This window comes from Ranitomeya imitator, chromosome 2, assembly GCF_032444005.1.
Source record: "Ranitomeya imitator isolate aRanImi1 chromosome 2, aRanImi1.pri, whole genome shotgun sequence".
NCBI lineage: Eukaryota > Metazoa > Chordata > Amphibia > Anura > Dendrobatidae > Ranitomeya > Ranitomeya imitator.
In genome coordinates this window covers 72,839,401-72,858,578 of record NC_091283.1, presented here as the reverse complement: position 1 = coordinate 72,858,578, position 19,178 = coordinate 72,839,401, and the positions used below count along the sequence as shown (strand labels likewise).

General features: G+C 42.1%; 1 protein-coding gene across 1 annotated transcript in view; it reads left to right on the top strand.

Moving 5' to 3' along the window:
• Nucleotides 1-468: 468 nt before the first annotated feature.
• Nucleotides 469-19,178, top strand: part of HS6ST2 (heparan sulfate 6-O-sulfotransferase 2) — a 470,917-nt gene continuing 452,207 nt past the window's right edge. Inside the window, exon 1 of the mRNA XM_069746953.1 lies at nucleotides 469-1,192. Within this exon, the coding sequence (XP_069603054.1) occupies nucleotides 684-1,192 (509 nt within the window). The 5' untranslated portion in view covers nucleotides 469-683. The remainder of the gene's footprint in view (nucleotides 1,193-19,178) is intronic.

Genomic DNA, 19,178 nt, shown 5'->3' with positions numbered 1-19,178 from the left:
CTGTATCTGTCGAATCTATGTGGAGTATGTATCTCTCCATTTCTATGTAACTAATATCTATATATCCATCTGTGCATTCATCTGATCTGCATTTCAAATATATCTATCATCAATCCATTAATCTATTTTATCTATCTACTATAAATTCTTCTATCAATCCATCCTATCTTTCTAGCCACAGTGTGTAGAATTTCTATTTTTGCATATTGGAAACTACGAGTCTGAAAAGTAATTTGAGCTGTTACTATTTCAAAAGGTGTTGCTGCTTCCTATTTGATTCTATTATGTATCATCTAATTCTTTTTCCTTCCATCCATGGCTGCATTTTGGACACTATGACCAGAGCAGTCCAGCATCTCCCCTCCAGCTCTCAGGCTGAGCAGACAGGGGCTGGGGGCCACACTGACGAGGGGGCTGTCTGGATGCTGGGGGCAGGGCTCTCCTGGAGAGGAGGACTGAGCAGAAGGCAGTGCATGGAGAGGTGTGAGGCTGAGGGTGTGCACTTGGCTGCCTCTCTCCAGTCTTGTGTGTTATTGCACAGAGGACTGAACGCTTGGATTGCTGGGAAGAAAGGATAAAGGGCTTGAGTCTGTGTGAGGATCCATGAAGCAGACCCCTCTTACATCTTCACAGCCCCCCATGTAACAAAGCTTGTGTCGTAATGATCTTGGATCTTCAAGAACATGGATGACAAGTCCAACAAGCTGCTCCTGGCCCTGGTCATAGTCTTTCTGTTCGCTGTGATCGTCTTGCAGTATGTTTGCCCAGGCACAGAGTGCCAGCAGCTCCGGCTACAAGCCTTCAGCTCCTCACTGGTGGACCCCTACTGGGCAGAAGATGACAGCCCTGCCAAATTTGTGCCCAAATTTAATTTCACCGTGGACGATCTGCTGAGGAAGGTGGACTTCAACATCAACGGGGACGATCTCATCGTGTTCCTGCACATCCAGAAGACCGGGGGCACCACGTTTGGTCGCCACCTGGTGAGGAACATACGTCTGGAGCAACCTTGTGAGTGCAAGGCTGGGCAGAAGAAGTGCACTTGTCACAGACCAGGCAAGAAGGAGACCTGGCTCTTCTCAAGGTTCTCTACTGGATGGAGCTGTGGGCTTCACGCAGACTGGACAGAACTGACCAACTGTGTCCCTGCGGTGGTGGACAACAAGAAGGAGCTCAAGATGAGACCTCTGAGGTGAGTGCCTCCTCCCCACAGCCCTGGCCTGAAAATTAGGAGCACAAAGGAATCCATCCCAGACTTATTGTGCCAGTGATACAATGTACGAGGAGAGCAGAACTTTGCTGCACCTCCATAGGTGTCACTATCTGTGCGGTGCTGATGGTGGGACTCCTCACCCCACCTGTCCAGGGCAGATACCCTAACCCTGACATAGCCTGTGTGCATTGTCCTGCTGTACACTGGCATGGGGCTGTGCACAGGGGTGAGGTGTGGGGTCTGATGGTATCTTACTGATGTTTAGTTATTTGTGATACATTGTGAAAATATTTACACATGGAAAACTTGGTCGTAAAGGAGCACAAGAGCTGACAATCTAGAGAGTTGTGATATTTTATATGTGTATTTATTGAGCACTATAATAACTTGTCTAAAGGAGTATTTCTATGTATCTATTATCTACCTATCATCTATTATCCATCTATCTATCTATCTATCTATCTATCTATCTATCTATCTATCTATCTATCTATCGTCTACCTGTTTATCTGTTCCATGTTAAAAATGATCATTCCTGCATTATATATAAAATTCATATATTAGAAAGGTGGATGGATAGCTCCAGATAATACAGATATAGATGATAAATAGTTCATAGATATATATATATATATATATATATATATGATATCTGTCTATGCATTACATGCTTTTTGCGTGGTGACTCATACCATTTGGATGCAGTCGTATAGTGTAAGATCGCATTAAAAAAAACGATGATTCTATTCAGTATAAAACATAATGCATGACTGAAATAATTTCACCATTGCGGTTCTTTATTTTTTTTTATTCATAATTTACCTTGCCATAAAAATCGCAATATTCTACATTGTCCTGGAAAATCTCTTTTATTAGCACACAATTCCAGCATATGTTTCATCCTGTCCAGCAAGGGCAGGCCTATAAGGGTTAAAGTCAAGTTTCAATCCATTTTATTGATTTATTTTTTTCCTACCACACACGTCTTCTTTCTTAATGTATTGAACATCCGCAGCCTTTATTCCCGGCGCTCCTCCAAATATTCATTTGGTACCTTCAGTGTGTAAGATGCAGGTGTAGGAATTATGCCATGTATGAGGATGAGGATTACTGCACATTGCTAACATCATGAAGTAACCTGTGCTGAGCTTTGTGTATCTCCCTGTGATCTGGAGGTGAGCTCATTAGCACCAATGATAATAAACATTTCATCTCCCGCCATAAATGTATTTGTCTGTGCGCTGAATAATAAATTGGGCTGGAACGTGCTTTGCAGATTAAGGACAAGTTGGCCGTCAGGAGTCTGAGGTGCAGGTGAGACAGAAATGTGCCAGCGTCCTTCTACCGAGACCTGCTATCTGCCACTCTAGCAGCTGCAGGTATACATTACTTATTATATGAGCCATGCAGATGTAGCAGAGCTCAGTATGTCATGTGGCCTCAAATATAGGACTGCGTATAAATCTACGGCATTAGGAGAGCTCCGAATATAAAACCTTGGACCTCCACAGCCTTATGTGGAATTCTGCTACATTGGTAGATTTAGCACAGAGAACATCCGCAGCCTAAAAATGACCCCATAGACATGAAGACCAGTAACCATAATGCAATATTATATGACTATGTTTATTATGAGACATTTCCTATCTGCAAAATGTGATATTTTCACTTGCAGCTTAGATTGTAAATACAGAATGAGAATGACCTACTGATGGATCTCTGATCATTCTCACTCTATTTATTTTTTGCTTTTCTTATATAGCGCCAGTAATTCCACAGCGCTTTACTGACATTATCATCATCATCACTGTCCCCATTGGGGCTCACAATCTAGATTCCCTATCAGTATGTCTTTGGAGGAAACCCACCCAAACACGGGGAGAACATACAAACTCCTTGCAGATGTTGTCCTTGGTGGGATTGTGAACCCAGGACCCCAGCGCTGCAAGGCTGCTGTGCTAACCACTGAGCCACCGTGCTGCCCACTGAGCCAAGTGCTTCAACCACCATAAACACTAGTGAGACTTTTCTACACCAAAACTAAAAAGTTTCCTAATTTTATCAATACTACGAATGTGCTTCATTAACTCGCTCCTGTCTAGTGTTCGGTTATATCATATTGTACATTTTTCTTGCTGTTCTAATGACAGCTCCTCTGGATTCAGGTCATTAATTCTGACAGCGCAGGGCTGGGGGCGTCAGATACTCAGAAAATACTTTCTATGGGTAATTTTCTCACCCTGTAGTGCTGTGTTATACGTACGTGCTATGTGAAATATTGAAAATATAAGTTAATAGTAAAAGTATCATATGTATGAAATAAACTAGTAAGAAATCTTTTCAATATATATAAACATAATATATATATATATATATATATATATATGTATACACATATATATATCTCCTTAATATCTGTTTTATATTTAAATATATAAATAAATATGGTTTTTAATTGACACCATAAAGACTGTATACTGCTAATATTAGGCATGTAGCTTATGGATCCATATCTTTCACCATATACTTATTATTGTGCATTTTTTATATAGCACCATTATATTCCACAGCACTTTACAGACATCATCATCATCGCTGTCCCCATTGGGGCTCACAATCTAAATTCCCTATCAGTATGTCTTTGGAGTGTGGGAGTAAACCCACCAAACACGGGGAGAACATACAAACTCTTTGCAGATGTTGTACATGGTGGGATTTGAACCCAGGACTCCGGCGCTGCAAGGCTGCAGTGCTAACCACTTTGTCTCTTTAGGGCCACCACCGCCTTCTTGATCAAGTAAATACTTTTTTCCACCACCGCCTTTGTTTACTTTGCTGGAGGAATTGTGTTGCATTTCCACATGACCGCTGCAGCCGATCACTGGCCTCAGTGCTGATGCCTGTACATATGACTTGAGACCACTGTGGCCAGTGATTGACAGCAGTGGTCGCATTGACATAAGACACATCAGAAGTAAATAGTGCAGGAGTGGCGCCTCGTTAAACAGTTCAGCATTGGTTATTTTTTCATGTTATCACAATTTATTTTCTCAACCAATTTTTATTTTTTTTTTAAAGTCTCTGATAACCTCGATATATGTCCTCTACCAAATACAGCAGGGCAGTGTGTTCAGTGAAACGTCAATTCTGTTGCAGCTGCGTCAGTAAAGCTTTTTATATTGGATGCCGGTGCTCGCCGTACATAAATCCACCTGTATGTGTGTATTATATACTGGCCTGAACGTACAATTCCCACAAGTGCTGTTACTGGGCTGCAATGTGCAATCTCTAACAGAACACAAATCCGTCACCTCGCCGCCACCAGTTTAACTGGATGTTATATTAAAATAATTATATTTTTCTTTTTGTGGGGATATATTAAAGGGAACCTGTCACCCCGTTTTTTCAGTAGGAGATAAAAATATTGTTAAATAGGGCCTGAGCTGTGCTTTACAATAGGGTATTTTTTGTCCCCTGATTCCCTACCTATGCTGCCGAAATACCTTACAAAAGTGGCCTTTTTCGCCTGTCAATCAGGCTGGTCAGGTCGGATGGGCGTGGTCACAGCGCTGTTTCTCCCCCACATCTTGCTTATGTTCCCGTTGGTGGCGTAGTGCTTCTCGCATGCGCAAGTGCCGAATGCACTGCGCAGCTGTAGAAAAAGAGCGCGCTCGCCGCTATTCAGCGGTTTCTCGGTGGGCGCGGCCATCTTCCTGAAGCCGAGATTCGAACTCGGCTTCAGGAAAATGGCCGCCGCGATGTCCATCTGCGCACACGCGGCATCCCGCGGCCATTTTCCTGAAGCCCCGGGAAGCAGGAGACTCCATCTGCGCACACACGGCCTCAGGAAGATGGCCGCGCCCACCGAAAAACCGCTGAATAGCGGCGAGCGCGCTCTTTTTCTACAGCTGTGCAGTGCATTCGGCACTTGCGCATGCGAGAAGCACTACGCCACCAACGGGAACATAAGCAAGATGTGGGGGAGAAACAGCGCTGTGACCACGCCCATCTGACCTGACCAGCCTGATTGACAGGCGAAAAAGGCCACTTTTGTAAGGTATTTCGGCAGCATAGGTAGGGAATCAGGGGACAAAATGTACCCTATTGTAAAGTACAGCTCAGGCCCTATTTAACGATATTTTTATCTCCTACTGAAAAAAAGGGGTGACAGGTTCCCTTTAAAATAAATACATTTTAAATATTCTATCTATATATCATCTGTCTATATTTCTTCTATCCATCATCTATCTATTGTCTACATACATATGATAGATAGATAATACAGTTGAAACCAGAAGTTTACATACACTATATAAAAAGACACATCTGCATGTTTTTCACAATATCTGACATGAAATCAGAATAAACCTTTCCCGTTTTAGGAGAATTAGGATTATCATAATTATTAATATTTGCCAAATGCCAGAATAATGAGAGATCGAGAATGTTTTAAGGCATTTTTTTTATTACTTACTGCAAAGTCAAAAGTTTAGAAACATTTAATTAGTATTTGGTAACATTGCCCTTAAACTGAATGATTTGGGTCAGACGATTGGGATCTCCTTCCACAAGCTTCTCACAATAGTTGGTCGGAATTTTGGCCCATTCCCCCTTACAAAACTGGTGCAACTGATCCAGGTTTGTAGGTCGTCTTGCTTGCACCTGACTTTTCAGCTTTGCCCATACATTTTAGGATTGAGATCAGGGCTTTGTGATGGCCTCTCCAAAACATTGACTTTGTTATCCTTAAGCCACTTTGTTACCATTTCGGCAGTATGCTTTGGCTCATTGTCCATTTGGAAGATCCATTTCCACCCAAGCTTTAACTTCCTGGCTGATGTCTTGAGATGTTGCTTCAATATTGCCACATAATGCCATCTATTTTTTGAAGTGCACCGGCCCCTCCTGTAGAAAAACAACCCCACAATATGATGCTGCCACCCCGTACTTCACAGTTGGGATGGTGTTCTTAGGCTTCCAAGCTTCTCCCTTTTTCCTCCAAACGTAACGATGGTCATTATGCCCAAAAGTTCAATTTTAGTTTCATCAGACCACAGGACATTTCTCCCAAAATTAAGGTCATTGTTCCTGTGTGCATTTGCAAACATTAATCTGACTTTGTTTCTTTTGAAGTAATGGCTTCTTCCTGGCAGAGTTGCCTTTCAGCCCGTGTTGATACAGTACTCATTTCACTGTGGATATTGACACAATCCTACCAGCTTCTGCCATCATCTTCACAAGGTCTTTTGCTTTTGTCCTTGGGTGACATGCACATGTTGGACCAAAGCACGTTCATCTCTGGGACACAGAACCCATCTCCTTCCTGAGCGGTATGATGACTGGACATTCCCATCTTGTTTGTACTTGCGCATAATTGTTTGTAAAGATAACGTGGCACCTTCAAGTATCTTGAAATTGTACCCAATGATGAGCCAGACTTGTGCAAGTCCAAAATTCTCTTCCTGATGTATTGGCTGATTTCTTGAGACTTTCCCATGATGCTTTACAAAGAAGCAATGTGTTTCAGGTGTGCATTAAAATACATCCACTGGTATGTCTCCAATTAACTCAGATGTTGCCAAAAATACCTATCAGAAGCTTCCAAACGCTTGACATCATTATATGGGCAGTCCAGAATTGTTTAAAGGCATAGTAATCTTAGTGTATGTAAACTTTTGACTTTGGAGTAAGTAATAACAACGCATTAAAACATTCTCGCTCTCTCATTATTCTGGCATGTGGCAAATAATAATTATGGTAATCCTAATTGACCTAAAATGGGAAAGGTTTAATTCTGATTTCATGTCAGATCTTGAGAAAAACATGCAGATGTGTCTTTTTATAGTGTATGTAAACTTCTGGTTTCAACTGTATATAGATGATGGAAAGATATATCTATGAACTATTTATAGAAATAGATGAAAGATATATATTTATCTACTCTTATCTATCTCTCTAGAAAAAGAATAAAAGAAGCAGCTCTAGCAGACAATATAAAGTAAATACTGGTGCAAAATCTTTCAGGCAATTACCAAACCTCTAGATAGCTAAAAAAAAAAAATGAAAGCAGCACTCCATCAAAAATTTAGGAAAATCTGTGATTTAATAGCTCCTTGGGGCTCAGCAACATTTCGACTGCTGCACCACCTGGGGATTTTCCGTGTTTGCATTTCCCATTTTTCCTCCCCTTATTCCCAGAGCCATAAGTTTTTTATTTTTCCGTTGATATGGCCATGTGACAGCTTGTTTCTTGCGGGACGAGTTGTAATTGTAAATGACACCGTTGATTTTACCATATAGTGTACTGGAAAATGGGAAAAAAAATCCATGTGCGGTGAAATTGCAAAAAAGTGCAATTCCACAATTGTTTTTTGTTTGTTTTTTTCACTATGTTCACTAAATGCTAAAACTAACCTGCAATTATGATTCTCCAGGTCATTACGAGTTCACAGACACCAAACATGTCTAGGTTCTTTTTTATTTAAGAAGTGAAAAAAATCCAAAGTTTGAAAAAAAAAAAAAGACATTTTTTGAGACCCGTAGCGTTTCCATTTTTCGAGATCAGGGACTGTGAATAGGCTTATTTTTTTTGCACACCGACCATTTTGGGGTAGCTACAATGTTTTGATGGCCCGTTATTGCATTTTATAGCAATGTTGTGGCGACCAAAAAAACTTAATTCTGGCATTTTGATTTTTTTTCTCGTTACGTCGTTTACTGATTTAATTAATTCTTTTTATATTTCGATAGATCGGGCGATTCTGAATGCGGTGATACCAAATATGTGTATTTTTTTTAATTTATTTTGATTATGACACAAGGGGGGGGATTTGAACTTTCTTTTTTTTTTAACATTTTTAAAAACATTTTATTTTTTCCTTTTTTCTGGCTTCAATAGTCTCCATGATAGACTAGAAACAGTGATCTTCTGATCGCCTGTGCAACACATAGCAGGGCTTCAGGCCTGTTATGTGTTGCAGAAATGCTCATCTCCTGCAGGCCCCGTCTTGTCATGCCAACCCATCGGCGCCCCGTGATCAAGTGACACGGGCGCAGAGGGTCGGAGCTTGTGACGTGCTTCCGGTGCAGTCATGTTGCATGCAGCTGTCAGAGAATGACAGCGACATTTAATGTAACAGCCACGGGTGGATTGTGATTCCACCCGTGGCTGTTAGGAACACTTGATAGCTGATTAAATCATCTGTTATGTGCCGGAAAACATGAGATGGGGTCTATCTATTTATCGATCTATCATCTATCTATCTCATATTTATTTTTCTTTATTTTTATTGCACTGCTGATTCCATGGTGCTGTACTTGTCAAGAGGGTTTGCATACAAAACAAATATAAATTACAATAAGCAATAACAAACTATTATTTTACTGACTTACACGCCACCCTTATTCCACCTCACTTCACATACATTATCATCACTGTCCCCATTGGAGCTAACAATCTACAGTAGATTCCCTATCAGTATGTCTTTGGACTGTGGGAGGAAACCGGAGAACCCAGAGGAAACCCACGCAAACACGGAGAGAACATACAAACTCCTTGCAGATGTTGTCCTCGGTGGGATTTGATCCCAAGAACCCAAGGCTGCAATGCTAACCACTGAGCCACCGGACAGAGAGGGAAAGGACCCCTTACCATCTACAGTCTTTCCATCTACCAAGGATAATTATGGCATCACTATAAATTGCACTAACTTGTATTTGGGCCCTGTTGGAGTCTGTTTGGGTCCGGTATTGTTCACAGATAGTATAACACTACAGAATGCGTTCCTTTTGCCATCAGATATAACAGAACCTTGGTGGCAACCAATAATGCCAGTGTGAACACAACCTTACGTATACAGAAAATTGAATCTTGTCCCAGATGTTTTTGCTTCACTCTGGTTAAGAATATTAATTGATACACAACTTGGTAAAAAACAAGTGACATTCGCCTTATGTGAGCATTATATGCGGTCCGTATGTGTTTACAGTGCACTATTCCTAGACTGAATCTAAACAATTAAACACATTTATAAAGACGTTTGCAAACAGAATAATGAGCGGGACGCCGGTCGGGGGCAATGTGGTGTAATAAAATGGGATTTGTAAGTAGTAAAGTTTACATTCGTTGGTTTATACTTCGCTTTTTTGACTGTGAAATATTCAATGTTCATTTCTCTGGTTTTAGTTTCTTGTGCTCATTAGTTTATTGTGAGAATCTCATGAAAGTTCACTTTTAGTCACCTTAAGGCTGTGGTCACACCATCAGTATTTGGTCAGTATTTTACCTCAGTATTTGTAAGCCAAAACCAGGAGTGGGTGATAAATGCAGAAGTGGTGCATATGTTTCTATTATACTTTTCCTCTATTTGTTCCACTCCTGGTTTTGGCTACAAATACTGATGTAAAATACTGACCAAATACTGATAGTGTGACCACAGCCTAAAAGTCACTGGCGCAGGCTACAAGATGATATCGATGGAGGGGAATAAATTAAATCAGTCTCCACATACTAGAATGAAGGGGCTTGCGGTGACCTTCAGCACTTTTTTTTTTCTTACATGAAATCAACCACGATCCACTTCTGAAACATGTTGACGGGTTATGCGCAACCCCATTTACATGCGTTACAAAATTTCCGTGCAGATTTTTGCCCTTAAGCAAAAAAAAAATGGTACAAAATTAGATATAGGATGCTACTTACTTCCTTGGATTTTAGGTGGAAAAGTGGAGAATTAGTCTTAGGCCGGGATCACACATGCGAGAAATATGTCCGAGTCTCGCATGGTAAAACCCGACATTGCCGCCGTCACTCAGGAGCGGAGCGTCGGCCGTATAGCAATACATGCAGCCTCACGCTCCGCTCCTGAGTGACGGCGGCAGTGCCGGGTATTACCATGCGAGACTCGGACGTATTTCTCGCATGTGTGATCCTGGCCTTAGGGCTGATACTCACTTGCGCGAAACTCAGATGAGTCTCGCACGGCAATACCCGCCACTGCACCTGGCACAGAGGAGCGTAGCGTGCGGCTGCATGTATTCCTATGCGGCCTCATGCGCCGATCTGAGTGCCGGCAGCAGCGCCGGGTATTATCATGTGAGACTCATCCGAGTTTCGCACAAGTGAGTATGAGCCCTTACTGTCACTCAATCCTCGTGCAGGTCATGGCGATGCAATCTGCTGATCGGTGTCCTATCAGATTTCTCAGAATTTATTCTGTACTCATATTGGCTTTCTTAAACAACTAGGGTTATTTATTTATTTTACTCTCTTATATAGCGCCATAATATTCCGCAGCGCTTTACAGGCAACATCCTCACAGTCCTGCAGTGACTGCTGGCAATGGATTTTGTAGAGAAGACAGAAGCGGTATAGTACCACCTCTGTCTTCTCTTGTGCCACCTACATAACTCACACCACATAGAAACTCCTTGCAGGTGTTGTCTTCGGTGGGATTGCAACCTAACAAAAAATGCTAACCACTGAGCCATTTGTCCACAACCGGACAACGCTGCTCTAAAGTCAACCAGCAGAATTCGGAATACAGCTCTGGGTAAAAACATGTTGTATTTGTTTTGTAACACAAATGGGTGAAACGTATCAAAATTATTAGCCCGTGACAAGGAATCAGTGTTCAGAGACACTTTGGATAATTAAAACATCAACCTTTATACCGTTTTTTGCATTATTATGTACTAGTGTACAGGCGGTGAGTGTCTTTGGTGTGCTCGAAAAATATGTTCAAGTCCCCGCAGCTGTTTGACAGCCGCAACGCATGCAGTGATTGCCTAACAGCACCCGAGCATGCTCAGATAACACCTTATCCGCTCATCATTATTACATACACTACTTTTCCAATGTATTTACTGTGTGGTTTATATATAAGATTTACCCTTCTCTCAGACACAAGGTTGTGTAATAATCTCTTATTCCGGGATGTATTCCTTAGTAAAACCTCAGCAGAACACATTTGTTATATGGGATACAGTCCTGTAATTCTGTCGCACACAACACCCTGCATCTGGCTCTTGAAAGATCACTGGTGTATTTGGCTCCGGCGAAGAACAATGACATTTCAACAAATCTGTTGCCTGTGTGGGCACGCCGCACATTGAGGGAGGATCGGCCCGGTTCACACTGAGCTTTTTCTTATACAACAGATCAAATTAGATTCTATAAAAAAAATTAAGTTCTCCTAATTTTATATTGATCTTTTTATATAGTAAAATCAGATTTCCATCAGATTGAGAAATTAAATCCTTAACAATCCAGGAATAGAAATATCACATAAGTGTTACTCAATTCCGGCGTCATACTTTACAGTGCCATAGGGGCTCATGGGATCCAACCCTTCATGTTTTACAATAAAAAAGTAAAAACAAACTTTCCATGAGAATATTATATAAGTAGTGCAAATATATATGTAATGTTATATACTGTACATATGTGCACCATAATTGTGTATATACGTAAGAATGAAAAGAGGCCGTCTGCATCCTATAGAGGAAGAAGCAGCATGGGGATAATTTTCAGGCTATGTTCATATGGAGCGTTTGGAGGCTGACAAATCTGACAATTTCTTCAAGTGCAAAACGCTTTCAGAAAATGCTTCAGGAAACACAAAGTCTTCAAAAACTCTCCCCCCCCCCAAAAAAAAAGGAGCGTTTCATGAAACGCTCCTTTTTTTTTGGAGAGTTTTTGAAGACTTTTTCTTTCCTGAAGCATTTTCAGAAATGGTTTTGAATAGTCTTTTTTCCCCTGAAGCATTTTTTTGGCAAGCTTTTAATTGGACAGTGCCTAATTTAGACCTAGTTACATCAGACGTGACATGGACCTTTTTTTTTCCACCTAATATTTTTCAAAACCTGTTCAGGGAAAAAAAAAAGTGCTTAAAAACACCTAAAAAAAAGTGTCGAAAAAGTTCTTAAAGAAGTGACATCGACCTTTTTTTTTTTCTACCTGGTGTTTTTCACAAACTCTATAGGAAAAAAGTGCTTAAAAACTCCTCATATCAACTGAAAAGTTGATTTTCCAATAGAAATGAGTTGGAAGAGTTTTCCATTTTTGAAACAGTTTTTAATTAGGATTTTGGAACAGATCCAATCCAAAAACTCCTCAAAAAAACTTGTGTGAAAGTACTTGCCTTGTTGTAGAAAAACGCAGGCTAGAAAACTCTCTGCCTCGAGAAGTTGTGTTGGTTCATATGTCACCGCGTGACTCAAAACAGACCAACTGAATCCTTCTAAGCTCTATGTAAAAACAGGAAGGCTCTTTTCCCTGTATGAGTCATTATTAGAGCTACAGTTCTACATCACTGCAAAATACCTGGCAGTTGGGAGGAGTGAAGCAGCTGAGTCAGGAGTTGAAGAGGGGAGCGACTCATCCAGGGACAAGAGACCTCATGTTTTGACATAAATAATAATAATAATAATAATTTTTATTTATATAGCGCCAACATATTCCGCAGCGCTTTACAAATTATAGAGGGGACTTGTACATACAATAGACATTACAGCATAACAGAAATACAGTTCAAAACAGATACCAAGAGGAGTGAGGGCCCTGCTCGTAAGCTTACAAACTATGAGGAAAAGGGGAGACACGAGAGGTGGATGGTAACAATTGCTATAGTTATTCGGACCAGCCATAGTGTAAGGCTTGGGTGTTCATGTAAAGCTGCATGAACCAGTTAATTAATTTTTTTTTTTTTTTTTTTAATATAGGCCACACAGGGATCGTTAGGTTAATGCATTGAGGCGGTAGGCCAGTCTGAACAAATGAGTTTTTAGGGCACGCTTAAAACTGTGGGGATTGGGGATTAATCGTATTATCCTAGGTAGTGCATTCCAAAGAATCGGCGCAGCACGTGTAAAGTCTTGGAGACGGGAGTGGGAGGTTCTGATTATTGAGGATGCTAACCTGAGGTCATTAGCGGAGCGGAGGGCACGGGTAGGGTGGTAGACTGATACCAGGGAGGAGATGTAGGGTGGTGCTGAGCCATGGAGTGCTTTGTGGATGAGGGTAGTAGTTTTGTACTGGATTCTTGAGTGGATGGGTAACCAGTGTAATGACTGGCACAAGGTAGAGGCATCGGTGTAACGGTTGGTGAGGAATATGATCCTGGCAGCAGCATTCAGGACAGATTGGAGCGGGGAGAGTTTGGTAAGAGGGAGGCCGATTAGTAGAGAGTTACAATAGTCCAGACGAGAATGAATAAGTGAAACAGTCAGAGTTTTTGCAGAGTCGAAAGTAAGAAAAGGGCGAATTCTAGAAATGTTTTTGAGATGCAGGTAAGAAGAGCGAGCCAGTGATCGGATGTGGGGGGTGAATGAAAGGTCAGAATCAAGGATGACCCCAAGGCAGCGGGCATGTTGATTTGGAGTAATGGTGGAACCGCAAACGGAGATGGCAATGTCAGGCAAAGGTAGGTTAGTAGAGGGAGAAAACACGAGGAGTTCAGTTTTTGACAGGTTTAGTTTCAGATAGAGGGAGGACATGATGCTAGAGACAGCGGTAAGACAATCACTGGTGTTTTCTAATAAGGCAGGCGTGAGATCAGGAGAAGAAGTGTATAGTTGGGTGTCGTCAGCATAGAGATGGTACTGGAAGCCAAATCTACTGATTGTTTGTCCAATAGGGGCAGTATACAAAGAGAAGAGGAGGGGGCCTAGGACTGATCCTTGAGGAACCCCAACAGTAAGGGGAAGGTGAGAGGAGGAGGAACCAGCAAAACATACAGTGAAGGATCGGTCAGAGAGATAGGAGGAGAACCAGGAGAGAACGGTGTCCTTGAGGCCGATGGAGCGGAGCATAGTGAGGAGGAGCTGATGATCCACAGTATCAAATGCTGCAGAGAGATCCAAGAGAATTAGCATGGAGTAGTGACCATTAGATTTAGCTGTTAGTAGGTCATTAGAGACTTTAGTGAGGGCAGTTTCAGTAGAGTGTAAAGAGCGGAAACCAGATTGAAGAGGGTCGAGAAGAGAGTTATCTGAGAGATAGCGGGTAAGACGGGAGTGGACCAGGCGTTCGAGGAGTTTAGAGATGAAGGGAAGATTAGAGACAGGTCTATAATTAGCGGCACAGTTTTGGTCGAGGGATGGTTTTTTAAGTAATGGATGTATGATGGCATGCTTAAATGAGGAGGGAAAAATACCGGAAGTGAGGGAAAGGTTGAATATTTTTGTTAGGTGAGAGGTGACAGCCGGGGAAAGGGACTGGAGGAAATGTGACGGAATGGGGTCACTGGTGCAAGTGGTCGGGCGAGAAGAAGCAAGGAGCCTGCTTACTTCTTCTTCTGTAACTGGTTCAAAGTCAGAGAGTGAACTAGATGCAGTGGGGGAGGGAGGACAGTGCATGGTATGAAGAGATTGGGAGATGATTTCCTGTCGAATATGGTCAATTTTTTCTTTGAAGTAATTGGCCAGATCGTCAGCACGGAGATCCGTGGTTGGGGCCTGCGCTCTTGGGTTGAGTAGGGACTGGAACGTGTCAAAGAGACGTTTAGGGTTATTGGACAGGGAGGTGATGAGGGTGTTGAAGTAGGTTTGTTTGGAGAGGTGAAGGGCAGAATTGTATGTCTTTAGCATGAACTTATAATGGATGAAATCTTCGGGTAGATTAGATTTTCTCCACAGACGTTCTGCGCACCTGGAGCACCGCTGCAGGAAACGTGTTTGCAGCGTGTGCCACGGTTGTTGCCGTCTGTGCCGAGTTGTTTTATGTATAGGAGGAGCAGCTTCATCCAGGGCACTTTGCAGGGTTTCATTGTAATGCTTCAGAGCAGAATCAGGACATGAGATGGAGGAGATTGGGGCCAATGAGGACTGCAAGTTCTTCATAAGTTCCTGGGTGTTAATGGCCTGTATGTTTCTATAAGTGTGGAAAGTGGGGGTGACCTGAGCGGGATGGCAGTTCTTGATAGAGAATGAAAGAAGGTTGTGGTCAGAGAGTGGGAGAGGGGAGTTTGTGAAATCATCCACTGAGCAAAGCCGGGAGAAGACCAAGTCAAGGGAGTTTCCATCTTCATGTGTTGGCGAGTTAGTATGCTGCGAGAGGCCGAAAGAGGAGGTTAGAGCCAAAAGGTGAGAAGCAGATGGGGAGAGGGGAGAGGCAATAGGGATGTTGAAATCACCCATGATAAGGGTGGGGGTGTCACAGGAAAGAAAGTGTGGAAGCCAGGTGGCAAAGTGATCCAGGAACTGATGAGAGGGGCCGGGAGGACGATACACCACCACCACTCGCATGGAGAAGGGGACGTAGAGTCTGACCACATGGACCTCAAAGGAAGGGAAGACAAGTGAGGGTACTTGGGGGATAACTTGGAAAGTACATTTTGGTGAAAGGAGCAGACCAACGCCTCCACCTGCTCTGTTGTCCGATCTTGGGGTATGAGAAAAGTGTAGTGCACCATATGAAAGAGCAGCAGCAGCGGTGGTGTCTGACTGCTGGATCCAGGTTTCAGTAAGAGCCAGGAGATTAAGAGAATTAGAAAGGAAGAAGTCATGGATGAAGGAGAGTTTATTACACACAGAGCGAGAATTCCAAAGGGCACAATTCAAAGAGACAGAAGGCATGCAGGGAATATTAATAAGGTTAGAGGGGTTTCTGGGTGTAGCAATTGGGAGGTTTGACTGGCTATAACATGGGGGGCCGGGGTTTGGAGATATGTCTCCAGCGACTAGGAGAAGGAGGATCGAAAGAGTGAGCAGATGGTTAAGTGATTTGTGAGAGCGTCTCTTGTGTTGGATGTTGGGACTGAATGGATCTGTGCTGTTAAGCAATGTGAACAGAGCATGAGTGCTATACATAGGAGAGGCAAGGACAGAGGGGCCGATATGGATGGAGTGTAGAGAGTTAATGCGAGGGCGGTGAATGTGAGTGAATGCAGCAGCCAGGATATAGAATATGCAAATAAATATGGTGAGTATTTGTGTTGTTTCAAGTGAATAGGGAATAGATTTAGATTGTCTTACCTGTCTCCTGCCCAACTGCCATGTTATAACTGCCGAGTACTTAGAAAAAAAAAGTACTTTGAATAAAAATACACGAATACAAGTGCACGAATGCACCCCTGCATGAATGCTTCCCCAAGCTAAGTCTACATTTATACAGGTCCTTCTCAAAAAATTAGCATATAGTGTTAAATTTCATTATTTACCATAATGTAATGATTACAATTAAACTTTCATATATTATAGATTCATTATCCACCAACTGAAATTTGTCAGGTCTTTTATTGTTTTAATACTGATGATTTTGGCATACAACTCCTGATAACCCAAAAAACCTGTCTCAATAAATTAGCATATTTCACCCATCCAATCAAATAAAAGTGTTTTTTAATAACAAACAAAAAAACCATCAAATAATAATGTTCAGTTATGCACTCAATACTTGGTCGGGAATCCTTTGGCAGAAATGACTGCTTCAATGCGGCGTGGCATGGAGGCAATCAGCCTGTGACACTGCTGAGATGTTATGGAGGCCCAGGATGCTTCAATAGCGGCCTTAAGCTCATCCAGAGTGTTGGGTCTTGCGTCTCTCAACTTTCTCTTCACAATATCGCACAGATTCTCTATGGGGTTCAGGTCAGGAGAGTTGGCAGGCCAATTGAGCACAGTAATACCATGGTCAGTAAACCATTTACCAGTGGTTTTGGCACTGTGAGCAGGTGCCAGGTCGTGCTGAAAAATGAAATCTTCATCTCCATAAAGCATTTCAGCCGATGGAAGCTGCCCTTGATGAAACACAGTGGACCAACACCAGCAGCTGACATGGCACCCCACACCATCACTGACTGTGGGTACTTGACACTGGACTTCAGGCATTTTGGCATTTCCTTCTCCCCAGTCTTCCTCCAGACTCTGGCACCTTGATTTCCGAATGACATGCAAAATTTGCTTTCATCAGAAAAAAGTACTTGGGACCACTTAGCAACAGTCCAGTGCTGCTTCTCTGTAGCCCAGGTCAGGCGCCTCTGCCGCTGTTTATGGTTCAAAAGTGGCTTTACCTGGGGAATGCGGCACCTGTAGCCCATTTCCTGCACACGCCTGTGCACGGTGGCTCTGGATGTTTCCACACCAGACTCAGTCCACTGCTTCCTCAGGTTCCCCAAGGTCTGGAATCGGTCCTTCTCCACAATCTTCCTCAGGGTCCGGTCTCCTCTTCTCGTTGTACAGCATTTTCTGCCACATTGTTTCCTTCCAACAGACTTACCATTGAGGTGCCTTGATACAGCATTCTGGGAACAGCCTATTTGTTGAGAAATTTCTTTCTGGGTCTTACCCTCTTGCTTGAGGGTGTCAATGATGGCCTTCTTGACATCTGTCAGGTCGCTAGTCTTACCCATGATGGGGGTTTTGAGTAATGAACCAGGCAGGGAGTTTATAAAAGCCTCAGGTATCTTTTGCATGTGTTTAGAGTTAATTAGTTGATTCAGAAGATTAGGGTAATAGGTCGTTTAGAGAACCTTTTCTTGATATGCTAATTTATTGAGACAGGTTTTTTGGGTTATCAGGAGTTGTATGCCAAAATCATCAGTATTAAAACAATAAAAGACCTGACAAATTTCAGTTGGTGGATAATGAATCTATAATATATGAAAGTTTAATTGTAATCATTACATTATGGTAAATAATGAAATTTAACACTATATGCTAATTTTTTGAGAAGGACCTGTAGAAGGCTAGCCCTTAGATCTTCCTATTTTTTTTTTTTTTTTTTTTTTTTTTGTGTTAAAGCTCGTTAGCAATCAATCAAACTCAGTTGAGACAACAGGACACAATAAATGTAGTGATCAGATAAACAAATGTCCAGGTCTACATGGATCATAGACCACTTTGAAACAGTTATGTGATCTCTCTGAGTAAGGACATGCAAAGTCAGATTAAATATCTATAAACACAAAAAATGCATAATAGGATGACTAACATATATAGATATATGCAGGATTCAATGCCGAAGATGGAATGACTCAGATACCATTCAAGCTGCTTGCTGTCAGGGACTGGAGCAATAGACATGCAGGATATTTCAGCTCAGAGAATGAATGATCTGTTTACCTGTATGAAGAGAGAAGAGATGCTTGATTATATTCTGCCATGTTATAACTGCCGAGTACTTAGAAAAAAAAAGTACTTTGAATAAAAATACACGAATACAAGTGCACGAATGCACCCCTGCATAAAGCTTAGAAGGATTATACTAGTCAGTTATTAATCACGTGATGTCGTAGAACTAATGAAAAAGAGAAGTATTAGCTGGGTAGAAAGGCAAAATGAGCAATTGTAAGTACACAGTGCTATATAATATGATGACTACAATATATTAAGATAAAAACGTTGATGAGAGGAGGAGGAGTGCTACTTTTCAGCCCCTTTTCCATAAGACAATAAATGTCTGAATGAGCATTTGTAAGAACGCTTGTTCCTGATGATTGCTCTGTGTAAAAATGGCAGCAATCGATAAACAGATGAGCGATCGCTTGTTTGTTGGCTGATCTAATTTTATGTTTTGCCTAAAGAATAATCCTTGTCTGCAGATTATCTCCCCATGTAAGGCCGGTTTCACACGTCAGTGGCTCCGGTACGTGAGGTGTCAGTTTCATCACGTACCGGAGACACTGACTCACGTAGACACATTGAAATCAATGTGTCTCTGCACATGTCAGCATGTTTTCACGGACCGTGTGTCCGTGTGCAAAACACGAAGAAATGTCAGTGTTCGTTGGAGCGCACGGATTACACGGACCCATTAAAGTCAATGGGTCCGTGTAAAACACGTACCGCACACGGACGCTGTCCGTGTGCAGTCCATGTGCCGTGCAGGAGACAGCGCTACAGTAAGCGCTGTCCCCCCCCACGTGGTGCTGAAGCCGCCATTCATATCTTCTCTCCAGCAGCATTCGCTGTAGAGAAGATATGAAAAATCCTTTTTTTTTTTTCGTGTTTAAAATAAAGATCCCTG